This window comes from Lepisma saccharinum, chromosome 20 (assembly GCF_977018435.1).
Source record: "Lepisma saccharinum chromosome 20, izLepSacc3.1, whole genome shotgun sequence".
NCBI lineage: Eukaryota > Metazoa > Arthropoda > Insecta > Zygentoma > Lepismatidae > Lepisma > Lepisma saccharinum.
Window position 1 is genome coordinate 4,402,131 of NC_139248.1, and position 27,429 is coordinate 4,429,559.

A 27,429-nucleotide genomic window follows, 5' to 3' on the forward strand; every position below is an offset into this window, starting at 1 on the left:
GTAAATATACACACTGTTCAAGACTCCTAGACACGCTGAAAAACTTTCGACCACGACCGGGTTCGAACCTATAGTATAGGCCACACGTAGAACGAACAATGACAAGAACGAGTGAACGCCTTAACAAGCACGGCTACAGAGGAGAACCGAAAAAGGTTGTGTATAATTGTTCTTTTATGCATCCACGCAGTGTTGCCACATGCCGAGATTTTTAGCCAAAAAGGAAATTTCGATTAAAAATACCACAATACCGCAACTGCACCACCGCTAATAATGCTGCTTTTACTACCACAACTAATTATTATTCTATTATGTCATTTGCTTAGGTGAAGGGAAAAAATGGTCCAAAAAGGGAAATTTTGCCCCTCGGGAAGGCCCTCATAGTGTGGCAACACTGCGTCCACATCGCCGGTGGCGACATCTAGTAGCAAACACTAGAACTATTTCCTCAGGTATCGTCTTCATGTTCTCGACTGAAATATTAAAACAAACAGAGTCCCTTGTAGGTTAGTTCGGTGCGTAAATAAAAAAAAATGATAGGTTAAGTTATATCACTTAGGATCGTAAAAAAATTAAAAAATCGTAAGAAAAAAAAGATAGGTTAAGTTATATCACGTAAGATCGTGATATACCTACCAAGCATGAGTGGGGAAAAAAGGGAAATTTTACTAAAACATCGCTAAACGCTAAAACATCGACAAAAAATTGTCAAAATATGTCAAAAACTGATATTCAATTGATAAAAAAAGAGGCTAAAAGACGATACCTACAAAGTATTATTTTGAACCGGCCAATATACACTACTCAAGACCGCCCCTAAAATCGTTCATCATAACCCGATTCCGACTTCCCCTACTTTGCGGGATCCCGAGCAGTCGGGAAATACCGAATGGTAATTTTAAAAAGTCGTTAATTCTGGACGTTTTCTGCACTATGAATGGCTGGAACTTATTTGAAATAGTAAAATGTTGTACCAGAAATGCAAAAGCAATCACTTGAGGTGAAAATGATGTGTAGAACTCGAGATTGTCAGAGCTTCGGAAAATTCGAAACATTTCACGACCTTGTCAGGAAATTGCGTTTTTTCCCGTCCCGACAGAAAAAAGTCCCGCACACCCCTAGTCAGTACTAGAAATGCAAATCCAACATTCTTTCGAGGGAGAAATGTTCCAGGTTATGGCCATTCCATAAATTCTGCCGTGAAGTTCGTTATGATGGTCCTTTAGTCAATCATCGTGGGATCGTAAAGTTCGTCTTTGCACAGAACGTGAGGAGCTGGAGGCTGGTTTGTTCAGTGAAAATAGTCTGGTAGTTGCATGATGGATTCAAAACTACACAAGTTCGGACAATACAATTTACTTCGAACAAAGAGCGATATGGAGCAATATGAAGAAGATTATTGGGCCTTGTTACTAAAATGAGCCAACATCTGCAATAGTGTTGTTTATTTCTGCCAAAAGGATATGCTTTTCGCTGAACCCCATATGGAAACTTTCGATATACAAAAGCAAACAACGCACACTGATGCTTTAGCCTAATGCATTTCATAAGTCTGTCAAATAACTGGTTTCACCACCTTCATGAGGCCAGTTATTCTTGGTTCGATTCTTCTGTTTCGTTATGACTTGAGTACAAGAATGAGCAGATTCTGCAACAAGGGTCAGTACAACAAAGGTGCATATAAATGCTTTGTTGCCAAGTAACTCTCGGGCTTTGAGGGCCTGGCGAGTAGTAAAAGGGTGTATTATGGACCCTGGCGAGACTTACAAGAAGCCGGGATGGGAGAGTCTTCCACAACTCGCTCTCATCCACATCTTCTCCTACCTCAGCTTACAGGAAAGACTGGGTGCTGCCCGGGTGTGCCTCACGTGGTCACAGGCTCTGCAGTCTCCATCGCTGTGGCATCGCATCAGTGTCTTCTTCGACAATGACTTCTTCACAGCACGCCCAGAACCTCTGTACATGGCCTTCGCAAGGAGTTACGGACAGTTTATGAAGCGGCTTAGTCTCACATCTGGGAGTCCACCAATCCAGAACACCAGAGCTTGCGCCAGGGCCATTGCTGATTATCTCTACCTGCTGAAAGAGTTGAACTTGCAACTGAGTGAGCTGATTCTAGCAGAATGGTTCTTCAGCAGCAAATGGGTTGATATTCCCAGCAGGAAGAAGATAGTCCTTGCACTGGTACAACTCCTCAAGTTAGTTCTCAAGTCCATATGTGTATTTCAGTGGTTAACAGTAGTATATTTCCAAGAACTATACATACATATGAATCATTCACTGATAGTGAACAGGCATTTGTTGAAGAGGAATTGTGACACACTGTAAATGATCCTAGTATTCCTTTGGGTTCCAAAAAACAGAAGGGGGTGGAGGCAAGGTGCCAAAACTGGGGGAAAGACAGTTTATTTCCCTTTGTATACCGCGTTTGGTAGAACCTGTCCCCTTTCCCGCGCTAGGGAGCGCTCGAGAGTTTCGGTGCCAATGAGAAACGAGGAAAAAAGCGTCTGCAGGGCAGCGAGGAGCGAATGAAAGCCAGAAGAGAGGCGCTTACGTAGACGCTGTTGCGACGTTGCGTATTTTAATTGGCTGCCTGGCTTTGACTTTCCCCAGCACGGAGAAAAGGGAGCGACCAGCTAGCGCGGGAACCGGGACAGGTTGTAACAAACGCGGTATAGATAAGGTTTAGCATAGTCCCCCCTCATCACCAATGAATTTCACAAATTCCTGCATTAGAGGTACAATAGTATAGATCATTGTCCACATTTACCTGCATATAGAGCAACAGACTCCAGAACCGTAGCATGTACTCCTTTCACAATCAGCTGACTTTGTCAGATAAGAATGGCAAGTGTTACACTCTATGCACAATCTCTCAGATTGATGAGAACAGGGGTTCTTTAATCAATTTCATAAATAAACAGCAAGTCTTCCATCTCACAATTACAGTAGTTTTCAGTTCAAAATGATGCTTCTGCCGATTAACATAACACTGAAATATTGAGCACACCAGGAGAGGCTCAGTGTCTTACCACTGCATCTGTTAGCATTATTGAATACTAGCTGCACAACAGGCTACCCAAGTTGATTAATGTTTGAATATGTTAAATTTCATTCTATATTAATTTTTATTTGCTTGTTTTCAGAGGTGTACACGAAACACCATAAAGTCTTGGAAGCAAAGACATTCAAAATCAGCAATGACACCTAATTGAAACTTGCCTAATTGGCTTACCTGTATATATTCGCCTAGTATAGGCATTTTAGTCACTGGAAATCAGAGGCATCTCGTGAACGCATGCGCTGCATGCGTCAATTGTGGGAAAAAGGACAGCTTGCTCTGCAACCACAATCATGAGCGTTTCTACATTCTAATTCCTTCATATAGGAGAAGTATTTATTTTACATGAGATCGCTGAACTAAGCTTATATTACATTTCTTGGATCTGAAGTGACGCATGCGTCAATTGTGGGAAAATAATTATTACTTTCTTTCACTTCAGATTTAAGAAATGTTATATAAGCTTAGTTGAGCGCTCTCGTGTTGCAACGATACCACAGATTAACAAGATCGCTTACTTCCTATCTCTCCTTTGTAATCTGTGCGTATACCAAAAATGGCATGTGGAGCCACCCTACGGCGCCTTCGAAACTTAAAGCGTTGTCATAGCAACCTCTCCGCCAATCACGTCTTACTCTTGGCAGTGACAGTTGAATGCGTCTCAGCGCAATGATCCGCTCACCTCACCCTTCCATTCCTGCTTTTATTTTCTGCTAATAATTCGGATATATCTCGTAAGGTCGTATTATTTATTTCATTTAAGTGCATAAAAATGTTCTACAAGGATAAATACCGTTGTTCAGTTAATGCATGTTACGTTTGAATGATTTCTACATCTAAGTTACAAGATATACAGAATAAGTAGCCCAGAAACACAACATAGGAATATAATTTCAAGTTCCTGAAATTCCAGCACGTAAATAATTCCGTTGTGCATGAAAAATGGTCCGTGTATTATCCGTGGCAATAAGTATTTTTATTTCGTATTCTCCCTATTATGCGTTGCTTTTCTGACATTTTGGGCAAATCGTAATTTTATCTTGTGTAAATTCTACGGCGATTACTTTGTTCGTAGGTCAATGCGTTTTACCCCTCCCTCGTCGTTGTTTATTTTGCGTCGCATTTTTTCAATTTTAGGCTAATCGCGACGATGCTATGAAACATTGATGACAAAGAAAGCTCTAACAGGGATTCGAACCCAGGACCCCTGCATTAACTGAACAATGGTATTTATCCTTGTAGAACATTTTTATGCACTTAAATAAAATAAATAATACGACCTTACGAGATATATCTGAATTATTAGCAGAAAATAAAAGCAGGAATGAAGGGTGGGGTGAGCGGATCATTGCGATACCCAAGATGTTCTAAAGGGCGCTCGAGCCATCTTGCAATATTTCTCAAATTATCTCTTTCTCTTCATAACAATTGCTGCACAGTTTAACGTGGGCGGCAGACTGCAGGATACAGCACACTTAATATCAGCAACTGTTTTTGGTGCCGTCACTGAATGTCTAGTATTATAGGTTGATCGGCTGTAATTTTCTCCCTTGTGTACCATATTCAATCGCAAGATGTAGACATTTGTGATTTACCAACATAGAAAATTCCATTCATGTGTCTATGGACTCATAAAACGAAAGACAAATGCATCCACTTTCTCTGCAATTGATATCAGTGAAGTACCCATTTCATGCTGAAAATGCCAAGGAAACAAAATACAGGATTGGAAGGTTTTGTCTCGGGAAATAAGAATAAAACATAAAACGTATTATTAAGAACTACTAATGGAACATTAGCGCTATTCATCTAACGAAACCATTACAAATCGGCTGGTAGCTTGTAGGTATGAAATATACTGGAATAAAAGATATATAGTCTACATATAGCCAGTACTTGTTTTCCAAACTTAAAATGTGATGTAATATATTAACAGGACTTTCATCGCACAGTTTTTTCTTATGGGCTTGAGTCCACCTGGGTTCAGTCTCTGGGTTTTCAGCCTGTGTATAGGACTGGTGGCAACCCACCATCCTGAGAAAATTGGGGACATACAAGTGAGTAGCGTAGCCCAGTCTGGGAAATCTCCTATAACAGCTGAGGGTTCGGTGTGCTGACCCCACGTCATCCCATTACTGGTTGAAGATCTCCACACCTCTAGATAGGGTTGTGGGAGGCAGACTGGCAGTCAGGAGATAGGCCAAGGTCCTCCTTCCAGTGCTGTAGAGCAGTTGATCTCAACCTTTCTCAGTCGGGGACCCACCTTGAGGGATATTACACTTCATGGGACCCATAAGATGGGCACCAGCGGAATTACTTTGTAGGGGTGTGCACCCAGTTTATAATCACATATTTGCTAACATCGAAGTCCTCTTTTACAACAACACGGCCTGAATTTAAATTGTTAAAACAATATGTCTAAGTAATTTAATGTAATATATATAACAAAGTTTCGAGCCCAACTTCCCGACCCACCAAATGTCCCCTCAGAACCCAGGAGTGGGTCGCACCCTATAGGTTGAGAAACGATGCTGTAGAATCATGGGTTATGTTATGCTGTACATAAAAGTAAATATTTTACACTACAGTTAATTTCTATCATAACTTACATTCAGTGTTCTGTAGATGAAATAATATTTTGGAAAATACAACATGGAAACTAGTTCAGTGCCATTATGTAAATTATATTGTTAACATTAAATATACATGGAATCTAGAATAAAAGACTGAAATAAGTCTTAAAAATCCTAGATCAATTAATTTCCACTGTATTCAATGCTACCGTAATACTGTTAATGAAAGTCCATCAAATAAACAATTTACAACTAACTCACTATGGTGACATGTTCTATTTCTCGTGGAATTCTCAGAAACACTCAGATAATAACAATTTCACAGTAAATGCACTACACTTTATGAGTTATTAATGATTCCGTAGAAAAGTAAAACATAATATATTATTGCTAATAACAAATGAAAGGGATAATAAACAAACACATTGTTATACAGGTACATGTATTTATTGAAACATTGGCAATTAATATTCTTTGCTTAACATATGACAATGCATTGAAGTCATCCAGACTTCTTTATAAAAATATAAGACTTTAAATAGAACAGTAAAATTTTAAAATCATATTTTAAATAATCTAAAAGTAATTTCCAGCGTCCCATTTAATAATAATAATAATAATAATAATTTTTATTGTAGAAACATGTGAGAACATCACATGTATTACAATCGTCAGAAATATACATATAAAGTATCTATAGATCTTACAAAAAAAAAAAAACATCCAAAAAGCATTTTAGAAATGTAACACCACTTACATAAATTTAGTAGTTAACATTATTGTTTTACAATCATAACTATTTTACCTAATACAATTAATTTCAAAGAATTCTTCTACTCTATATATACAGTTTTCGGTTAATATTTTTTGTACTTTTCTTTTGAATTCTAAAAAGGGCAGTTGCCTTAAAGACAGAGGGAGAGCATTGTGAAACTTAACTGACATGTAGTAGAAAGTTTTTTGTGTCTTGTTGTAATTACATCTAAACAATCCTAAACAATCCCTATTTCTGGTTTGATAGGTATGTGAACACCCTAACTCCTCATAACTGTGAATGTTCTCTTTCATATAGAGTAGGCATTGGAATACAAAGATAGCAGGAGCTGTCATAATACCTAGTCTAACAAAACTTAACTTACAGTGGCCACGGCTTGGAAGACCACACATTAATCTTACACATATTTTTTGCAATTTTAATAACCTTTTTATTGAAGGCTGATGACCCCAAAGTAAGGTACCATAGCTTAAGTGACTGTGTATCTGTGCATAATAAACAGTTTTTAGAACCTTCAAGCTTACACACAATCTTAACCTACGCATTAAATAAACCCCTTTGCTAACTCTGGATTCAACTCTACTGATATGATCCTCCCATTCCAAATGATGATCTATTAAGAATCCCAAAAAGGTGACAGAATTCTTTTCATGCCCTGTATTATGATTATTACTATTATATGTAAGTTCCAGGTTTTGGATCTTATCAGTGTTTATACAAAGCAAGTTAGCAGTACACCAGTCCTGTACAATATCGGAAGTAGATTTTAATGAGGACCTTAAAAGATTATTAGAATCAGAGTTCAAACAGATATTGATATCATCAGCAAATAGGTAACTACTGACCATGGGTGTTGAAATGTTATATGGCAAATCATTTATGTAAATAATAAAAAGAATAGGACCCAGAATAAATCCTTGAGGTACTCCGTGTTTAACAGGTAACAAGTTTGACTCCATTTCTTCAAAAACTACTCTCTGAGATCTCCCACTTAAATATGATTGCAAAAGTGACAGCGCTCCATCCTCAAAACCATAAAATCTTAACTTTTTTAGCAGAAGAGAGTGAGATACAGTATCGAATGCTTTGGACAGATCATATAGTTTCACATTAACAAATTTCTTACTGTCTAACCCTAATATACAATTTTTCAAGAATGAGACAGCAGCCTTAACAGTACCTAACCCAGTTCTATAACCAAATTGAGAATTACTAAATAACTTATTTTGTTCAAAATAATCAACAATCTGATTATTTAGGACAATCTCAAAAACTTTTGATATGACTGGAACCAACGAAATAGGTCTGTAACTATCAGGAAAAGACTTATTACCCTTTTTAAATATGGGTATCACTTTTACAAGCTTGAAATCTTCAGGGAAAACACACCCAATAATACATGAATTTATAACATGAGTTAAAGGTTCCTTTATAAAATTTACTCCATATTTCAATATGATAGAGCTTAAGTTATAAATATCCTCACATCTACTACTACTCATTTTAATGATTGCTCTTTCAATGTCTTTTACTTCAACAAGATGAAAATTAAAAGTAGTTGTAGGTTTTAATAATCCATTTAAATAAAAACTTGAATCATTTTTACTTGGGCAAGATGAAACTTTGTTCAGGATTTCTTCAACTTTATTAATAAAAAAATTGTTGAGTTCAGACGCGCTAAGTTGGTTATTAAAATCTTTTCTGGTCACATGTATGGAATTACTCTCTTTTTTTACAATATCCCACATTGCTTTTGACTTATTACTAGAGTTGTTTATAAAATTATCATTAACCTTAATCCTAGTTTCCCTAACTAATCTATATAATTTCTTCTTACTATTTATATACAGATTCTTCATGCCATTTGAACCAGTACTAATATAATAGTCATAAAAACGTTCACATTCTCCTTTAAGTTTGTCAATTTCTTTACTTCTAACCCTTGTAGGTTTGGGTTTAGTAAGTTTGCCTACAACATACTTTAGAGGAAATGCCCTTTCAGCTGAATTAGACATTTCACATTAAAAATTTTACTTTGCCATTTATATTATTTACAGAACGATACATAATTTTCCAGTTAACAAGTGATAGTTCATCGTGAAATTTTAAAATATTTTCCTCATTCATTAGTCCCACCCTTAACTTGTTCCTACGAAATTTTTCACACATGAAAAGCATTGAAATAACGTCCAAAATTGTAAGATTGAATGATTTAGATCATATCACTAGTACCTCTTTTGAGAATTTAGAAGAAAACAGTATATGCTAGCGGCATCCCACGGGGGCAAATGTTGGTGAAGCAAGTGAGCAAAGCGAAGACAGCATTGACGACATTCACAATCCACATTGCAATGTACTTACTTGGTTCTACATCTGGGAATGCATCATACACGAACTTGTTTCTTGCACTCCACATACTCTTTATTCTTTAAGTTTTGTGAATAATATCTTGTTGCCATATTTCTTTCCATGCATATCAGAGCTGTAAGAGAAAATAAATTATTTTAGAAACATGTAATAATACAACATAATGCAACAAGATTTACATATTTTCCATTTTTTTGTCATTCAAAAGAGATATTTTCCATGGTGCATAGTCGTTTGTGATCTGAGGAAAAAGCTTGCCATCACAAAGAAAATATACTTAAAGGAACATCCATTTACTGGATCATTGTTAGTTTCTGTTGAATTGAGACCATACAAGAATAGCCATGTATAAAATGAAAGAAGGTCCATTATATTGGGGGGAAATGTTACCTGCTTGTAAATATTTTGTTTAATGTAATATGTTTAATTTTTTCATATTTACTAAATTTTTACATTATTTCTCATTGTCAGTTACATTCTTTGCTTGTAACCATAAAGTGTGGGACAATGCAAATACAAAAATTACTGTTATTGTAGAAGAGGGACATTGAACTAAATTTCCGAACCTACTCAACAGTTATGTCCCACTGAACCTTACTACCTAACCTAACTGGTGCCAAAAAAGAAACAACTTTGGCTTACAATAACCCTGTCTAGTTCGCTGCACTTTTTCATTCTCCTTGCACTAAACCATCTAGTTAGTTATACGGTGCAACACCAACTCGTGTACTTCGTCGATTTGGTGCCAAGTAGTTTAGTTTAGTTTAGTTTAGTTTATTTGCGTCCAAGGACTACCGGTGTGTACAAATTACAGTACATGGTAATATAGGACATGTCAATACTTACATTACAATACAGGTACATTAATAGATTTTACAAATACAAAATATATAGCCAAAAATTGTAAAAAATTGGGTCTTACTCTGCTATTATATCAAAATCACAAAAAAATATAACATGAGAAGATATACTAATTACCCACTTTCATTTGACATTTAATTTTACAAGAATAATATGTGATTATACTACATTATGTACATTTATCTTATGTAAAAGCCGCTTCCATGTATTCAGCTATAGAATAAAAAACATGCTTCAGAAGCATTGATTTTATCTTGTGCTTGAATATCATCAAGTTTGGTTCTTTCCTCACATCTTTTGGTAGTTTATTGTAGAGATCTATGGAAGAGTTTAAGGGACCTTTCTTACATAAGTTGAGGCGGCAGTGTTTTATGTGAAGTTTGTCTTTATTTCTTGTGTTTAGGCCATGTATTTCCTCATTTGTGGCAAAGTTGGAAATATTTTGCTTAACATAAATTAAGCATTCATAAATGTATATGCAGGGGAGAGTTAACACATTAAGTTTACGGAAAAGAGTTCTACATGAATAAGTTTTCTTTACTCCAGCTATGATTCTTATAGCTCTTTTTTGAAGCATAAAAAGGACATTGGAGTGGCCCTTGTTACCCCAAACCATAATACCGTATCTTAGTAAAGCATCAAAGTTTGCCATATAAAGGCACTTTACAGTTTGGGTGCTTGAGATGTCTACCATTTCTCGAAGGGCATAGCACACACTACTTAATTTTGATTGTAGCGTGTTTATGTGTTCTGTATAGCTAAGGTGTTCATCCAGAATGATACCCAGAAATTTTGAATTTTTGTTAGGCTCTAGTTGTGTATTCCCAGATATTAGATTGAGGCTTATTTGGTTTCTGGTTTGGATTGTAGAAAATGTAATGTAATTTGTTTTTTTGCTGTTGAGGAGTAGATTATTATTTAAAAACCAGTCATCTAATTTGTTTAATACGTTATTAGCCTTAGATTGTAGAGCATCTTTGGAAGTGTCTGTTACTATAATATTTGTATCATCAGCATATAATATTGCATTTGCCTCAGGTATAACATTTGGTAAATCATTTATGTACATAAGAAACAAAAGAGGACCAAGAATACTTCCCTGAGGCACCCCACATGTTACACTTTTCATGGTGGAGTGTTGATGTGTTACGTATCCTTTTGCTGTGGTGTGAGCGATTTCTACAATTTGCTTTCTATTGGTAAGATAAGATTGAAACCACTTTTGTGGTAGTCCACGAATACCAAGTTTTTGAAGTTTCCACAGCAATATCTCGTGATTTACAGAATCGAAAGCTTTTGATAGGTCACAAAAGACTCCTACCGTGTGATTACAATTATTCAGAGATTGTGTGACACATTCTACTAAGTCTGCTAACGCTGTTTTCGTGCTTCGTTCGGACCTAAAACCATGCTGCGACAAACTTAAGATTGAGTGTTTACTACAGAAATTTTCTACTCTCATCATTATTGCATGTTCAATAATTTTTGAGAAGACTGAGAGTTGGGAAATGGGCCTGTAATTTGATAAATCCTTTGGGTCATTTTTCTTCAGTAATGGTTTAACAACAGCTATTTTTAGCCTGTAGTACATTTGGTGTCTGCAGCGGGGCTAATGTAACTTGGGTTCTACACCAAAGAGTTAAATATAGTAAGATGCAACATGAATCTGAAGGAAATAAGGGAACTGTACGTTTGAACTAAAGCTGAATCGAATTCTATTCATGTAGGTATATAAGTACACATTGATTAACTTTTATGTAGATAACTGTATTTCCATCACTCTAATGCATATGTTTATGCTAGGTGTAGGTTTGAGGGATTTTAGCATTATAATAATGCTCCTATGTGATTATGTTGTAACAATCCGTACGTTTTAAGTGTGATAGGTTTCATCGTCTAAATATTGGTAGGTTTCATCGCCTAAGTATTTAGAAACTTTCCATGATCTGTTAAAGATTATAATGTTTTCAATGTGGAAACAAAAAATCGTAAGCAGCGATTAGGAGCACGAGTAATCGAACAACATACGTTTCAATACATCATTAGTACTCACACATTACAATTTTCTGCATCTTTAACACGGACAAATTGTTTTTCTGAACTTTCAAATTATTTCAATGGTGATTTCCAGTATTTACAATGCCTTCGTTCTCCTGTGAAACTTGTAAATATCAATACATTACACAATCTGCACCATTACCCGTTCACATATACACTAATAATCAACATATGATATGATCCCATATGTCATTCTACTTAAATGAAACAATACTAAAACCGAATTATTCTCTTTGACAACTTTTCCCCATAAACAAAATCATTTTTACACTGTAAATACACATGTCCCACATAAGAGTGAGCACAATTCATAACTAACTAACCTTTCAAGATTTCCTTTATAAAGATCAGCTCTGGATTCCCCTTCTTGGATTAGAACGACACACAGTATAGCACATTTTAGTTGTACTTTTTATTTCGAGTAATTCTTGAAGCTTTTGATTTCAAGTTCGTCGATTTATCAATCAACATCACATTCGTATGTGACGTCCATGATGGAATGAAGTTTCGTCACGTCATGTATAAATAAACAGTGACTACAAAATACGATTTTTATTATACATGTTTAAGAAGCGAAAGACGATTAATAAAATATAAAATCACGTACAATTGATTATTATTGATTAATAGAGACTTAAACTATATTTTCAATGAGAAATTTAGGATTTAGCATCGATGGTCGCGCCGACTGGTGGCGACTTCGTTCATGCACAGACAAACGAATTCTGAAATTTACCTTGTTCGGCTTTTTGCTGCCGGTGCAACGGGCCTGACGATACTTCACACTGAATATATATTGTACGCGAAGGATGAGCAGACTAACACAATTTTAGAATTAAATTGCAAGTCCTCAGCTCTCAACTTGGTTTCATAATGTTGTTATACTTACATTGCAAGAATTAAGCAACACAACTCAACTTCCAAAATATTATTTCACTTTATAACATTTGATATAAACTCATTTTTCGATTTTTAACACAAGACATTTTTAATTCAATCTTCTTACATATATATAACAAAAACGAATCGGAATCAACAACTTAAAACAAATATCGACAATGATGCAGCGTTCTTAATCTCAATAGTTCCCTGTTAATTTTATAAACTTGTACGCAATCGAAATAAAGTAAATATTGGTTATTTGTGAATGTAGAAGACAGTCACATAGTCCCCCCACTCTGTATAGAAAACTACTCGAGGGATCAAACATTTTATGATCACCCTGTATGTTATCCAAAATGTGCAGATCACAAGGAGTTTTCTCAAGACAAAAATTATGGGTCAAATTATGAGGCATATATAATTCACACACACGTGAAACAATACTTAGTAGTAGCCTTGCAGAACCCACTCTCCTTGTTGGCTAAACTAATTAATATAAATAATATACAAAATACTGAGTCATTATAAAACTCTTCAGTACATTGATTATTGAAACATTACTCATGCAATAAACAACTTGCCTCAGATTATCATTATTTGTTCCCTATATATATACAAGACATTTGGTTAAAACATGCCTGATCCTTGCATAATATTTAGACATACAACAATATGCGACAAGTTTACTAATAAACGTTCTCCTCAAAGTAGCACATTTCACAACTATAATGACTGACTTCCACATATCATTCTACAATCACAATGAGATAAATTTATGCTTAAATAGAACAATACAATTATTAAATTCAATTAACTTCGTTACAATTGCTTCCCAATAACTGATTTTTCTTCTCCTCGGAACAGTTGAACATTTTCAAATTAGAGAAATTTACCTTTCCATAATTATCACCATGTAAAGTGTACAAAGATGCGAAATTTCCTTTAACTTCTTTTACCAAAAATGGTCCAATATATAATTGAAATAACTTATGAATTTGTTTATCCAGTTTAGAACTCATTTGTCGATTTCTTGCCAACACTAATTGTCCTGGTTTCAGTTTAACTGCATTGGGAGCATTCCTTATTTTTGATTTATTCTTCTTCCTCTTTGAATTTATCTCTGCCAAATATAATTTTTCCTTCCATGGCAACTTCCGCATTTCCTCGGGCCAATTGAGTTCAGATGTTATGGAGTCTCGGACTTCCTCGTGCAAAAATAATTCATTAGGTGTAAAACCGGTTATGCTCGAACAGGAGTTATTTACTAATTTTATAACCTTATCGATCTTAAGTGACCATGTGGTGTGATCACGATGACAAAATAATCTTAGAAATCTTACAATTTCCTTATTATACCTTTCTATGGGATTAGCTTTGGGATTGTAAGATGTTGTTGTTAAATGAATTATTCCTTTTGAAATCAGATACAACTTCCATTCTTTGGAAGTAAACTGGCTACCACAATCGGACAGAAGGATTTTGCACACAGGATAATGCTTGAAATAACCATCCTCAAAACGATTAACAATCTCTCTGGTAGTGGCTTTTCTCAGAGGATAAATCATAATGTATTTTGACATAATATCCACAATAGTCAACAAATATTCGTAACATTTAGATTTGGGAAGTTTTCCAATAAGATCTACTGATAGAAATTTGTGAGGCTGAGTAGATAATATATGATATTCGTCCCGAAATATTGGCTGGCTTATTGATTTAGATTTTGCACATTCCAAGCAATCTCTTAAGATAACGTCGAATACTCCTTCTCATGCGTGGCCAATAGTAAACTTTCTGGCACTGTGCTAAAACTTTATCATAACCAAAGTGGCCTTTTAAATCATGGACTTTATGCAGCACTAAGGGAATAAGTTCCTCAGGAACAAAAATTTTACATCTTTCCTCAGGCTTTGCTTTATAGAACAGAATATCTTCATGAAGAAAATATTTACTTGAAATTCTATGCAAGGAGTCATCCTTAAGTGAATTTATAATACGATTACAGGTCTCATCTGACCTTTGTGCAGAGCACCACATATTTGAGACTTCCTCCTGTTTAAAATCTAGTATCACTTGATTTATATACAAATATTCTCCAGATATTTTATTATATTCACTCACTGGGAACCTGCTCAAAGTGTCTGCTATAAAATTAGAGGAACCTGACACATGATGAAAGGTAAAATCATAGGACTGTAATTTCAGTGCCCATCTCGTTAAACGAGGGTTCAATGACTTCGCAGTTTCCAACCAGGAAAGTGACTTATGATCAGAGTATATGTGGAAATGCCTTCCCTTAAGGTATATCGAAAATTTTTCTACTGCAAAAAGAATAGCTAAACACTCTAGTTCATGAGTACTGTAAGTCGCCTCTGTACCACGAAGTGTACGACTGGCATATTGAATGACACGTGTTCCATCACTTGCTTCTTGCCACAGTACACTTCCTAATCCTTTCTGACTAGCATGGACGGATATAGAAAATTCCAAACTGAAATCTGGCTGTCGTAGGGCTGGGGCAGCTACTAATGCATTCTTTAATTTAACAAAAGCTTCTTGATGTATCGGAGTCCATTCATAAATAGTATCCTTACGTAACAGGCTGTATAATGGTGTGACTATATGCGAGTAGTTAGGAATAAATCGGCTTCTCCAGTTCGCCAATCCAATGAATTTTCTCAGTGATTTCTTACTGTTTGGGACTGGAAATTGCAACAATGCTGCATCCTTAGAATGATCCCCTTTAATTTTTGTACCAGATATTACATGTCCAAGAAACAGAATTTCGTCCTGGAAAAACTTGCACTTTGCAAACTTAATGGACATATTTGCCTTTCGAAGAACCTGCAATGTATACTCCAAATGTTTGAAATATTCACTAGCATTCGAACTAAAAATAAGAATATCGTCAATATATACCAACACAAAAGAACTGGTTTCCGGTCCAAAAAGGTTGTTCATGCGATCCATAAAAACAGACACCGCTGATTTAATACCAAAAGGTAAATAACAGAACACGTGCTGGCGCCCTCTGTATGAAAAAGCCGTATATGGATAGGAGTCTGGAGTTAGCGGTATCTGGAAATATCCACATGATAAATCAATCGAACTAAAGAATGTAGCACCATGAAAGTGTTGCAGAAGTTCAGTTATGGGTTCGACTTGAGTGAGAGGGAAATCACATGCTGATTCAAACGACGGAAGTCTACCACTGGATGCCATTCTCCATTTGCCTTTGGAACTATGTGCAATGGATTGAGGTAAGGGGACGACATTTCCTTTATAATGATCCAGTTCTTCCACTTATTCAATTCACTCTCCAAAGCTGTTCTTTTAGCAAAAGGAACCGGATAAATTGGAGCACGAATTGGTAAATCAGTATCCAACATTATCTTGTATGGTTCAACATTAGCGGGTCTAGGCTTATTCGAAAACTGTGTTCTATATTTTAATAGCAACTCACGTAACAGCGCTTGCTGACGTGAGGAGAGTTTACTACAATTTTGTACTGTTGATACAATTTTCTCTTCAGTTACTATGTAGATTTCTTCGGAATTTGTGTTCATCAGCAAATTTTCTGCCGAAATGCACTCAACCCTTTTATCAACATGCTGATCGTTAGGCTTCAGTCGTAACAAAGACTGTGTCACCTCTTGTTTTGCAGGAGATACCAATGTAACTTCTTCCTGTCTAAAATTCAGTATAGCTTTATATTGCCTAAGGAATGGTATACCTAAGATTATATCTGCATGTAATTGTTTTAACACAAACATTTCCAATGGAAAAGTCTCCGACTGTATTAAAAGGTGAAGGATTTTCCTACCAACAACTCGAAATTTTTGTTGTCCAGCAAATGGTAATAATTTTACCTGATCCATGGATTCCAATCTCGCACTTTGTACAATGGACTTGATACTGCACCATAATTCGTAACTCATTAGATTACATTGACTTCCACTGTCAATAATACATCGAATTGTTAAATTACAAATGGATCCAAAAATAACAGGTTGGTCGGTAATAGGAAATGGTACACCACTATCATCCATGGTCCAAGTGGGTTCCTCTTCGTACCATTCCAATTGGAAAAACACTGCTAGCTGGTCATTGTCTTTAAAATTATCATATACAGGAAAAATATTTGTAATTTGTGACTGAACATTTTGTGAACCATATTCTGTGTTAAAACTTGCAACACAGCCCTCTGTATTCTCACTGTGAGTAAATCGGGCTACATTTACCCACGGCGTTCGTTTGACTGTGACTCCATCGCTGGTTGTATTAATTCTTTAACTTGTGTTTCTCTGGGATCAAATGAAACAGCGTTTTCATTCAATCGGCTACCTGAAATAGCATTACTGTTTAGACAAGTGAATGATTGTTCACAGGGTTGACGACAATTACAACATAAATTTACTTCACTGATTAAACCTTGACTATTGTTCAGGGAATAAGGCAAACAAGCCACATTAGGATCTGAATTGGACCTCGTTTGTAGATAACCTTGCCTTGTATTAGAACGTCTATCATTCTGTGGTCTCGCACTGTCTCGTCGAAATTGGGTATTGTTATAACTTCTGTTATTTGCATTTAAGTTTCTTCTAAAGAACTGTCGATTGCCATAATTATTTTGATTCCTTCTTCTGAATGTAAAGTCCTGACGCCGATCAGAATTGTCATTTACATTTTGCCCTCTATTATACGAGTTACCACCGGATGTAGAACCAGAATTAGAATCTCTATTGTTGCGAGAGAACTGTCCATTATTCCTTTGATTAGGATTTTGCTCTCTGTTTCTTGGTTGCGTGTTAACTGTCTGAACTTTGTACCTTTGTTTATCTCTGAAATCTGACGCATTTGAATCCTTAGTAAACCTGGATGTTCTCACTTCAAAATCACTAGGCAAATCACACTTCTTACCAGATCTGGTCTTTATCAAATCCAGTCTCTTCAATAAATTAATAACGTCGTCAACCTTCGTTAGGCCAGCACCTAATATCGTCTGTGCCGTAATCGATGGAAACTGATTAATCAAAATGTCTATGACTTCTGCATCTTTAGGACGCTCATACCGCTATTTTGATCATACTTTCTGTTCCTCAATTCGGACAACTGAGCCTGCGTCAATGAGTATGAAGTGTACTGGTTCAGAAACTCATGTACAAAATGTTTGTATGTCATAAAGGAATCCACGTGCGTATTGTACCATCCCTCGGCTGGCCCTTGAAAACAATTCCGAATACATTCCAATCTCTGAACGTTTGGAATCTGAAGCAAATCCAAATGTGAAGTTAAGGTTTTTATAAACTTCTTTGGGCTAGATTTCTCTGGATTTCCAGAAAATTTAGGCAACATATTCAAGTCATTCAACCGTAGGTACTTTCGTGGTTGTTCCTTAGAAGTAGATGGTTTATTTGTATCAGAATCAATGATAGTAGCGTGCCTATGGTGCTTCGTGTTATAATTAGGTTTAAATCGTTTGCCAGAAGTTGCTTGCGAATTATATCTAGTTTTGTTTATTTCAGACATATCAGAGTCTATATTGCTAGATTGTGAAGCATTATTTGCTGGATCAACATAACTAACATGTGAAGTTTTATGAGGCTTCTTTAATCGAGAATTAACTGGTGAAGTAGTAGCTGACAAATTAGATTTAGGATTTCCTGTAGATTTACGTTTTCCTGACATATGCAATGGAAAAGATTCATCTTCTGGAGCACCGGAAGATGACAAGGATAAAGATACAGGATGCTCTGGATTACGTGAAATTTCAGTAATGTTGCCATTGTTCCCAGCAGCTCTATGGATTGTTGAAGCATTAGTCATCAGCAGTTTAGCTGTTACATCACTTAATCGTGCTTCACAGATCTCAACACGTTGAATTAAACCTTCATTATTATTTTCCCTAATCTGGCTGATAACATTCCACGGCTCGTTTACCTGCAAACCCAATCCAGCAACACTATCTTCTAACTTACGAATGCTGTTGGTATTCGCTTCACCAGATATATTCAACTGTTGGAAATTTTCATCCAACACTTTAACGTGTCCCTTTATTTGATCATTTGCTGTTTTGCAAGCTTCAGCAACCTGCCCAATCTCCATCCGGAGTGAGTTGCCCAACTCCTTAACAGTGTTGTTCATATTTTCCATACACTTCACCGTTCTGTCTTCAAGTTCTGCAAACTGCTCTTTCTGAGATTTCTCATGCTCTGACAATTGCTCTCTCTGAGATTTCTCATGCTCTGACATTTGCTCTCTCTGAGATTTCTCCAGCTCTGACAACTGCTCTCTCTGAGATTTCTCGAGCTCTGACAACTGCTCTTTCTGAGATGACAACTGCTCTTTCTGAGATTTTTCAAGATTTTGCCTTACGCTGTCATTCGATTCCTTCAATTCCCGAAACATGACCAATAATGGAGCATTAAAATCTGAAGTACCCGTAGGTAATGGCACGATAGGAACATTCTTCGTTGTCATTGCACTAATTTGTATTCACGACAACAGAACGAAAATATGAAGTACACAAAGGAAGGGACACTAATAAGTCTAAAATTTATAATTCTTCAGTGTAACCAAATTCCCGCACACTGGCCACCAATTTCTTGCAACAATACTTCACACTGAATATATATTGTACGCGAAGGATGAGCAGACTAACACAATTTTAGAATTAAATTGCAAGTCCTCAGCGCTCAACTTCCAAAATATTATTTCACTTTATAACATTTGATATAAACTCATTTTTCGATTTTTAACACAAGACATTTTTAATTCAATCTTCTTACATATATATAACAAAAACGAATCGGAATCAACAACTTAAAACAAATATCGACATTGATACAGCGTTCTTAATCTCAATAGTTCCTTGTTAATTTTATAAACTTGTACGCAATCGAAATAAAGTAAATATTGGTTATTTGTGAATGTAGAAGACAGTCACAGTGTAAAATAAATACTTCTCCTATATGAAGAAATTAGAATGTAGAAATGTTCATGAATGTCGTTTCGCAGAACAAGCTGTCATTTTTCCCCACAATTGACGCATGCGCACCATGCATTCACGAGATGCCTCTGCTGGAAATAGCATACTAAAAAAATCCATAACAAACAAAAATATTAGTTCGTCCGCTGCTTGACGAACCTTTGTTAGAAGAGCTGACTTGCACCTTTATTCTAGAGAAATCATAAATATTCCAACTTTGGAAAGTAATTTAGCAAGATAATGATTAATACTATTCTCAAAACAGCTGCTCTGATAGAAATTTACCAAGTGTCTAGTAAAATTTCTCATCTAAATGTCAAGATTAAAAAATATTCTCCCAAGTTGGCAGTTACAAGTATTGACATGTTGCACTGTGAAGCCTTAGCCAGAGACTTAGCAATCAAGTTCACAATAAAGCATAGATGAGTCTTGTGATTGTTCACCTTCTATTTTCACAAGTTCGTAATGCTTATCATATTTAAGTTTTCTAATTTTTAAAAAAATGTTGCAGTTCACAGAAGAACCTGCAGAAAGTAAGCTTACAGAATGCACATCTTGGTTTAGGCGAAGGGTTGGGTCTGTTAAATGCACTGACTTACAACAGTGGACACAGCATGGAATACCTCAATCTACGAAGCAGCTTCAAAGAATGGCAGGTACCACATCAGCACCCACGCTACATCGAATTCCTTTCACGACTTACTGCATTGCACGAACTGCACTTGAACTACCCTGCACTCTCCGATTCAGTCCTTACTACACTTGCCAAGACAGCCAATGGAATTCTATCAGTGCTGTGGTTGTTAGTTCGTGGTAGTGAAAACCGCCATCATGAAGTTTCGGATGCATCGTGGCGTGCCTTGATAGCAGCTTGTCCTGCACTACGGGTTAATTTGACTGTAGGTAAGTTAAAGGAATTATAAAGTTATTTATCTTTCACCACAAGATTTCACACACGAGACTTAACATGCATCTCACATGTTCAAAAACTTTATTTATTTGCATGTGTGCATCTTGCTCAGAAGTGAGTTAAAGAAAGCAATCACCTTGCTCGAGACATCTAAAACTAGCAAAAAATCTTCAAGTGACACAGAATGAAGGCATCTGACTGCCATGCAAGAGACCCGGGTTTGTTTCCTGGGGTGGGTGATATAAAGTTGGAATTTTTCCTGCCTTGTCCCTGCATAAAGTGGCTCTGGGGCTCAACCAACCTCAAGAAATGTGGGACCCTACCCTCACATCTCCTAAATGTGCCTTCATGGCACAGTGCTATATGCACAAAGAACTTTATCTTTACCTTACACAATTATCCATTACAGTTTCTGAATTCTGGTAAGGTTCAGTATCTCATAAATGAAGCAAACCTTAACTTGATCCAAATTTGGAACCGCAGGGCTACACTTTATGTATTTACTTCATTTGCAAAATTCAAATCACAATTTTTAACACATTGTTTGAGTTTACTCCACTTTATGCACAGATAGGCTAATCGGGACTGGACCTGCAGATTAAAGTGCTAACCGAACCACTATGTGCTTAAAAAACTGTAACACATGTAGAATTTTAGAATGCAAGATGTACTACTTTTATAAGAGTAGAAACCGGCAATCAAAAATATTACCAGAATGCATATTGAACTTACATATTTTGAAACCTTATTATTGTAGCCAACATTTCCCATCATGAAGATTTAGCGGGATTTCTACTACCAAGCATGCCAATACGAAGTTTTCGCTTCTACAGTGGATCTGTCTGGGATCAGAGTCGTAGCAGGAATTTCCGCCAAACACTTCTGTTGCTGCTAGATTATTACACGCAAACACTAGGTAAGTAAATAAGAAAAACAAGTGTAACCCCGTAAACAGTAAAATCAATATCTAAACAACTATTAGAAATACAGTGTTTTGGTTGCTTTCAATGCAACTACTCAACAACCTAACCTGGCAGAGTTGCCAACTTTAAACTTTAGAATGTGGGAGTGGGAAATCAAACGTTCTACAAAGGGAGCGCTGTTTCCTGCCTCAAAATGTCACTATACTGAATGAACCATGTGGCTCTTGTTGCAGAGGAAGTTCACCTTCGACTGAAGAACAACAAAGAGTTGATGGATGATCTGCTAATAGAGTTACTAAATCAATGTAGCCATTTATCCAATCTGCATTTTGAAGGTGTGTTAAGAGATATGGAAACTGTTAGAAAAATATGCCAACTACAAATGGAGCACAAAATTGGTGAGTTTTACATAGTTTCTTGAATTACTTGGATAACTGAATGTTAGGGTATATTATGTTTAAAAGTTTGCGGAAGTATAAACAATTTGCCAAATAAGACATGCCAATGTTGTCGTTCTTTTTGGGGGAGGGAATTACATTCGTTCTGCAAGTAAAGGTTCATTAAAATTCTTTGCAATTCTTGTATTACCACAGAATTATTTGTTGAACTGTGATTTGTATATGTACCATAAAATGATATATTTTACATGCAATCAAAGATTACATACATAAAAAGTTAATATCTTTGAATTGAGTTGTTTTTTAAGTCCACTTTGTGCACAGATAGGCTAATCGAGACTGGACCTACAGCTTTAACTGGAACCTGAACCACTCTGCAATGTGCCTCCACTGGGTATCGAACCCGGGACCCCTGATTACAAGGCAATGACATTACCACTATGCCATCAGGGAGGCCAAAAAAAAGTTAATATCTTGCCTCTGTGTGTGATTTGCCCTCCTATCCCATCAACCCTTCTCAAGTTTTGGTAAAATTTTGCAACTATTTTGGTAAAAATTGTTTGTTCTACTTCTGTACCTAGACACTTAATAGTAACAGGGCTGCTGTTACAAAATGTGAGGCTGCGCATGAACTATATTCGCGATGCCCTTGTATTTGGAAGTGAAAATATAGACAGCTTCAAGTACTCAAAATAATTCTGCTTAAACTTAGTTATTACCACCATATAATTATTAGATACTTGTATTTTTGAGATCGCTTTTCTGCCACTTTTGGTTAATCATGACAATGAGGATGAAAGTGAAGACAAGACACTTACAAAGAAAGCAAGATCCAAACAGATCACATAACGTACTCGATCGCTGAGGCAGCTATTACTACATATTGTTTATACGTATCAAATGTAATCAAGCCAATGACCTTTTCTTGATAACTTCTTTGGTAGTTGGTGCCTACACTACGTTTGTATGCAGCCATGCACTAAGATTCATTGTTGCCACAAAGTTTTTTTAATTTGTTTTTCTGTCAAATAACATGTTGATAGTACTCTACAGAAAGACAATCATGGTAACAGACAGGATAAAATCCCTAGATTAATAATTTTTGCTCAATTGTTTAACAGAATTTAAAGGTAATAAAAAGTGTTTTTTTTGGGGGGGGGGACCTCTTTAGTGTTTAAGAACCGTGATTCAATTTGATGTTCCCTGGACACACACTGGAAGTGCAATTAATAAAAATAGTCATGGACAATTTGCAGGGTAATACTCATGGATCCCACTGTACATCAGAATCATAGAAATGTGTCCCTGTCAACACGTTCTCTGCCACATCGATCATAATGGCCAAAACTGGCGTAAACGAATCACGCCATGTTGGTCATGTGGCTTGCACTTTGTATCTCTAGCATGCCGTCAATCGTGAGTGTAACAATGACGAGCAAAGGCATGACCGACAAAGCATAGGGAGTCTAGTACACACAAAAGTCCAATAACTACTTTGGTGCAGGAGGAATAAATTTGCGAACTCTCCCTGACGGGGAACGTATTAATATAACCCTTGAATACGTGTTACTGTTAACTAATATGCTACGAGTGATGTCATTTAAATTTCTGAGAAATTATTATATTAGACTTGTTGTGAATTTATAATGCAAGGTGTTCAGAGCACAAGTGGCGTAACTCCACTTTTCGTGAAAATTGAGTTATGCGTATAACTCAGAACTGTGAAGTATCAACATTTCAATGCTAGAAGTAAGTATCTCCCAAGTTTCAAATTCTTGCTCATAATGGCACCACTATGTAATGCAACAGCTAAACATAGTACTAAGTTATTTAAATGCATTTTTCTCAAAACTGTCTTGAATAATGTTACACCAGTTGTGCTCTAAGCCTGCTTCAGATCAAGTGATTTTAATTGTGTGTGACCAACAAACGTTTGTTTTAATACAAATTGAAATAACTCTTACTTCATGGTGTTACTTTCAGATTTTCATACTGTTCACGTGACTCCTCGGTCCCTAACTGAAAAGAACAGGTTAATAGTAGACTCCATCAGTGAAGATTACAAGAACGAAATGGCTGAGAATAGCATAAGTTTCAGCATCGACTCTCCAGAAGTCTCAACAACAACCACCACCTACTAACATGGAAGTTCACTAAGGCAACGGTATCAAGAACAGAGCCTACTCGCCGAAACAAGCTTATATACTGATTTGTATCCTTCTGCCAGACTTGCTTCACTTTCATTATAAGAGAAATGATACAATAAACGTTGTGTCTCACAGAAAGCCTTTCTTAGCATAGTATATTTTGCCAAAAATCAATTAATTAAACTCTAAAGAATACTAATACAAGGTGCGGAATGAATCAGTCTATTTTCGTGGCCATGCGGTCTGATGTGTCAAGCTTTGGACTCCGGCAGGTTTGAGTCTCCTGAGGGAAGCGTAACAACTTTCTCCTGATATTTCGGCCTATGTAGTGGATTGGTGGCCACCCACCAACATGAGGAAATCGGGAAGGTACGAATGAGTAGGGTAATCTGGTCATGGAATTCTACAAGGATGGGGATTTATCCGTCCTGATCACACATTACCCTGTAACTGGTTGGATGACATCTCACCTGTGGTTGGAATGAAGCTGACAGTCAGGTAGACCCTGATCCTCATGGGCTGTTGCATCATGGGTTGTTATTATATTTTGTTGTTAGTTGTTGTTCAAAGTAACATCTAACTACTGCTATCTTGAAGCCACTATTTTACCATTCAGTTATGGAGTCGTGTAATGGAACACAGCTCGCATTCCCTGTTTTTGTAATACTGTTTTTCAGAGAATTCGAGCCATGACTCCATTATAACTGAATGATAAAGCAGGAGCTTCAAGATAGCGGCAGTTGCGTGTTACTTCTGACTGAACAAGAAGCTATATCACCCCATTCATTGCCGCACCCTGTATGTAAAGGTGAAAAAAGTAAATGATCTTCCCCATGCTGGAAGACACAGAGGATGTGGAGGTACGAGGGTTGCTGGAAAAGTTTCTGCAAACTACCACCAGCAGTGGCACTAGTGTTCTGCTATTATAAAAATCGGAAGAATATACCTTTTTTATGTTCAAATTATCTTTGATTGTTTGTTTAAGCCTATTCGTTTATTTTTCACCGCAGTTTGAAGTAGTAGTTTCGTGTGAGAAATGGAAATTTCTCTTTAACACTTTCGGGCAATGATTTTTTATAATTTCAAATGTAGTTTAATACCGAAACAATGCACCGAGTGACTTCATTTGGCTTTTGGGGATGAAGCACCATCCAATAGGACTGTGTACAATTGGTTTTCCGAATGTGCATTGTCGCACATTTCTCAGTGATGAATTTCGTGAATGTTGTCCATCCACGTCCGTTGTTGCCAGTAATGTTGATGCTGTGCATGAAATGATTGAGAGAGATCGGCATGTGACATAAGATTCAGGCATCCTTGAACGTTGACATGAAATCATTACATACGATTTTGCATGGTCATCTGAACGTACGGAAACTTTCAAGCCGTTGGATCCCACACAACTTAACCGAAGCTCAAAAACACACTCGTGTAAATTGGTGTAAAGAAATGCTCAAAAAATTCAACCGAGGCAAGTCAAATTTGGTGTACTACGTCATTACAGGGGACGAAACTTGGATCTATTCATAGGAACCCGAAACTAAACAGCAATCCACTGTTTGGGTGTTTCAAAGTGAGCCGAAACCAACAAAAGTTGTTCGTTCGAGGAGTGCTGCCAAGCAAATGATGGCTTGTTTCTTCGGTTATACCGGACATATGGCAACAATAGCTTTAGAAGATCGAAGGACTGTAAATGCTGAGTGGTATACAACAATTTGTTTGCAAGATGTCATCAATGAATTGTGTAAAACAAACCCAAATCGTCGCATTATTCTTCACCATGACAACGCCGTTACCACTCAGCACACCAAACTGTTGATTTTTTGTCCAGTAAAAATGTCTAATTAAAGATTCATTGTTCGTACTCACCTGATTTATCACCAAATGACTTCTTTTTGTTCCCACACATGAAAAATAAGATGCGTGGTGAGCGATTTGTTTCGCCTGAAGCAGCTGATGACACATTCTGAACATCAGTTTCTAAGGTATAAGCTTCAGAGAAAAAAATGCTTTCAAAATTTGTTTGAGCGTATGCAAAAGTGTATCGATCTTGAGGGTGAATACTTTGAAAAACAATAAAGCCATTCCCAGAATTTCACGTCTTTTTTCATATTGATTGCAGAAACTTTTCTAGCAGCCCTCGTATTTATGCATTCATTTTTTCATGTGTATGTTATTCTTCCCAAATCAAACCATAAAAATATATTAATAAAACTTTTGCGTTCCCACATAACGAATCTTTATTACAAAAATCATTTAGAACTACGCACACAGTGTAGCTACTACATTTGTTTTGAAAATATTGTTACAAAAAAAATAGTCATTTTCTAGAATACAAAAATATGGAAAATTAAAGAAGATTTGTACTTACAATTTGTATAATATCTTAATTATGGCACTTACCGTATACCATCTTGCCAAACCTAACTTCATATTATGTACATGCAAATTCCCTGACTGCAGGCACGGTATGCACCAGAACACACAGCCAGGGTTTCATTTGATTGCTAGTTATTGTAGATAGAGTGCATAGTACAGGGTGTCCAAAAAGTCACGCAACCAAGATTTTTAACACACACAACTTTTGCACATAAAGCGATAGAGACATTAAACGTACACTGGGTATTAACTTTGTCTATGTGGATATCTTAAGAAATATTGAACAAGAAAATCATGCTCTAGATGAACGTTCAGTGTATCAATGGTCTGTGTGGGTATTTATCAAACAGATGATTAAAAAAATGCACATTTTATGCATTCCAGACAATTTTATGGCCAGGGAACAGATTTATATGTGAATACATATTTATGTATGAAGCTGAAATCAGTTATATTTTGTATTATGTTTGCGCATCACAGCACGTAGACTTGAAAAGTTGTTTTTATTTTCCAATACTTTTACATGTATTAGGTTTTGCCTCATATCTTGGTTATTTTTACATATTATTTCCAAATTTCAGGACATTTCTCAAGATATACTCGATATTTGAGCAATAAATATATGTTCCCCCTTGTGACCAAAATAATTGGGTAAATTTCTTGCAAATAACTGACAAATTTGAAATTCGCTCCCATTATTTCTTGTGATATTAAACACACGTTTAGTCATTTAATTCAACTTAAGAGACAACAGAAGAAAATTCACGTTCAAACATTTACAATAAAAAAAATATCCATTGTTTTGGAAATGGAAAATAAAAACACATTTTGTGGTGTTTTACAATTAATATCAATGTAAGCCTACTGTATTTTATGTAGCTTGTGTACTGTCTTATATTATTAAAAAGGTACATTTTTACAATTTTATTGTAACTCCATATTTTGGTGAAAATAACTAAATATGTATGCACATTTTTACTGCATATAAATCAGTTCCCTGCTTATGGCATATGTACAAAAAGTACATTATTTTCGAAATTATGAGGTGTACTGGCAACACTGATGATGTCCGAGGCCAGTACCAAGTGTGCCTGACATCTGACAATG

General features: G+C 36.2%; 1 protein-coding gene across 1 annotated transcript; it reads left to right on the forward strand.

Moving 5' to 3' along the window:
• Nucleotides 1-1,705: 1,705 nt before the first annotated feature.
• Nucleotides 1,706-24,071, forward strand: LOC146003657 (F-box only protein 39-like). The gene is made up of 5 exons (XM_083142011.1): nt 1,706-2,198; nt 20,077-20,468; nt 21,233-21,391; nt 21,632-21,796; nt 23,780-24,071. The coding sequence occupies exons 1-5, from the start codon at nt 1,747-1,749 to the stop codon at nt 23,935-23,937; spliced, it is 1,326 nt and encodes a 441-aa protein (XP_082998137.1). The 5' UTR covers nt 1,706-1,746; the 3' UTR covers nt 23,938-24,071.
• Nucleotides 24,072-27,429: the final 3,358 nt, after the last annotated feature.

Coding starts and splice junctions, on each gene's coding strand:
- LOC146003657 (XM_083142011.1), top strand. CDS start 1,747: ATGGACCCTGGCGAGACTTACAAGAAGCCGGGATGGGAGAGTCTTCCA. Junction 2,199..20,076: donor GCACTGGTACAACTCCTCAA/GTTAGTTCTCAA, acceptor AAAATGTTGCAG/TTCACAGAAGAACCTGCAGA. Junction 21,392..21,631: donor TTATTACACGCAAACACTAG/GTAAGTAAATAA, acceptor CTCTTGTTGCAG/AGGAAGTTCACCTTCGACTG.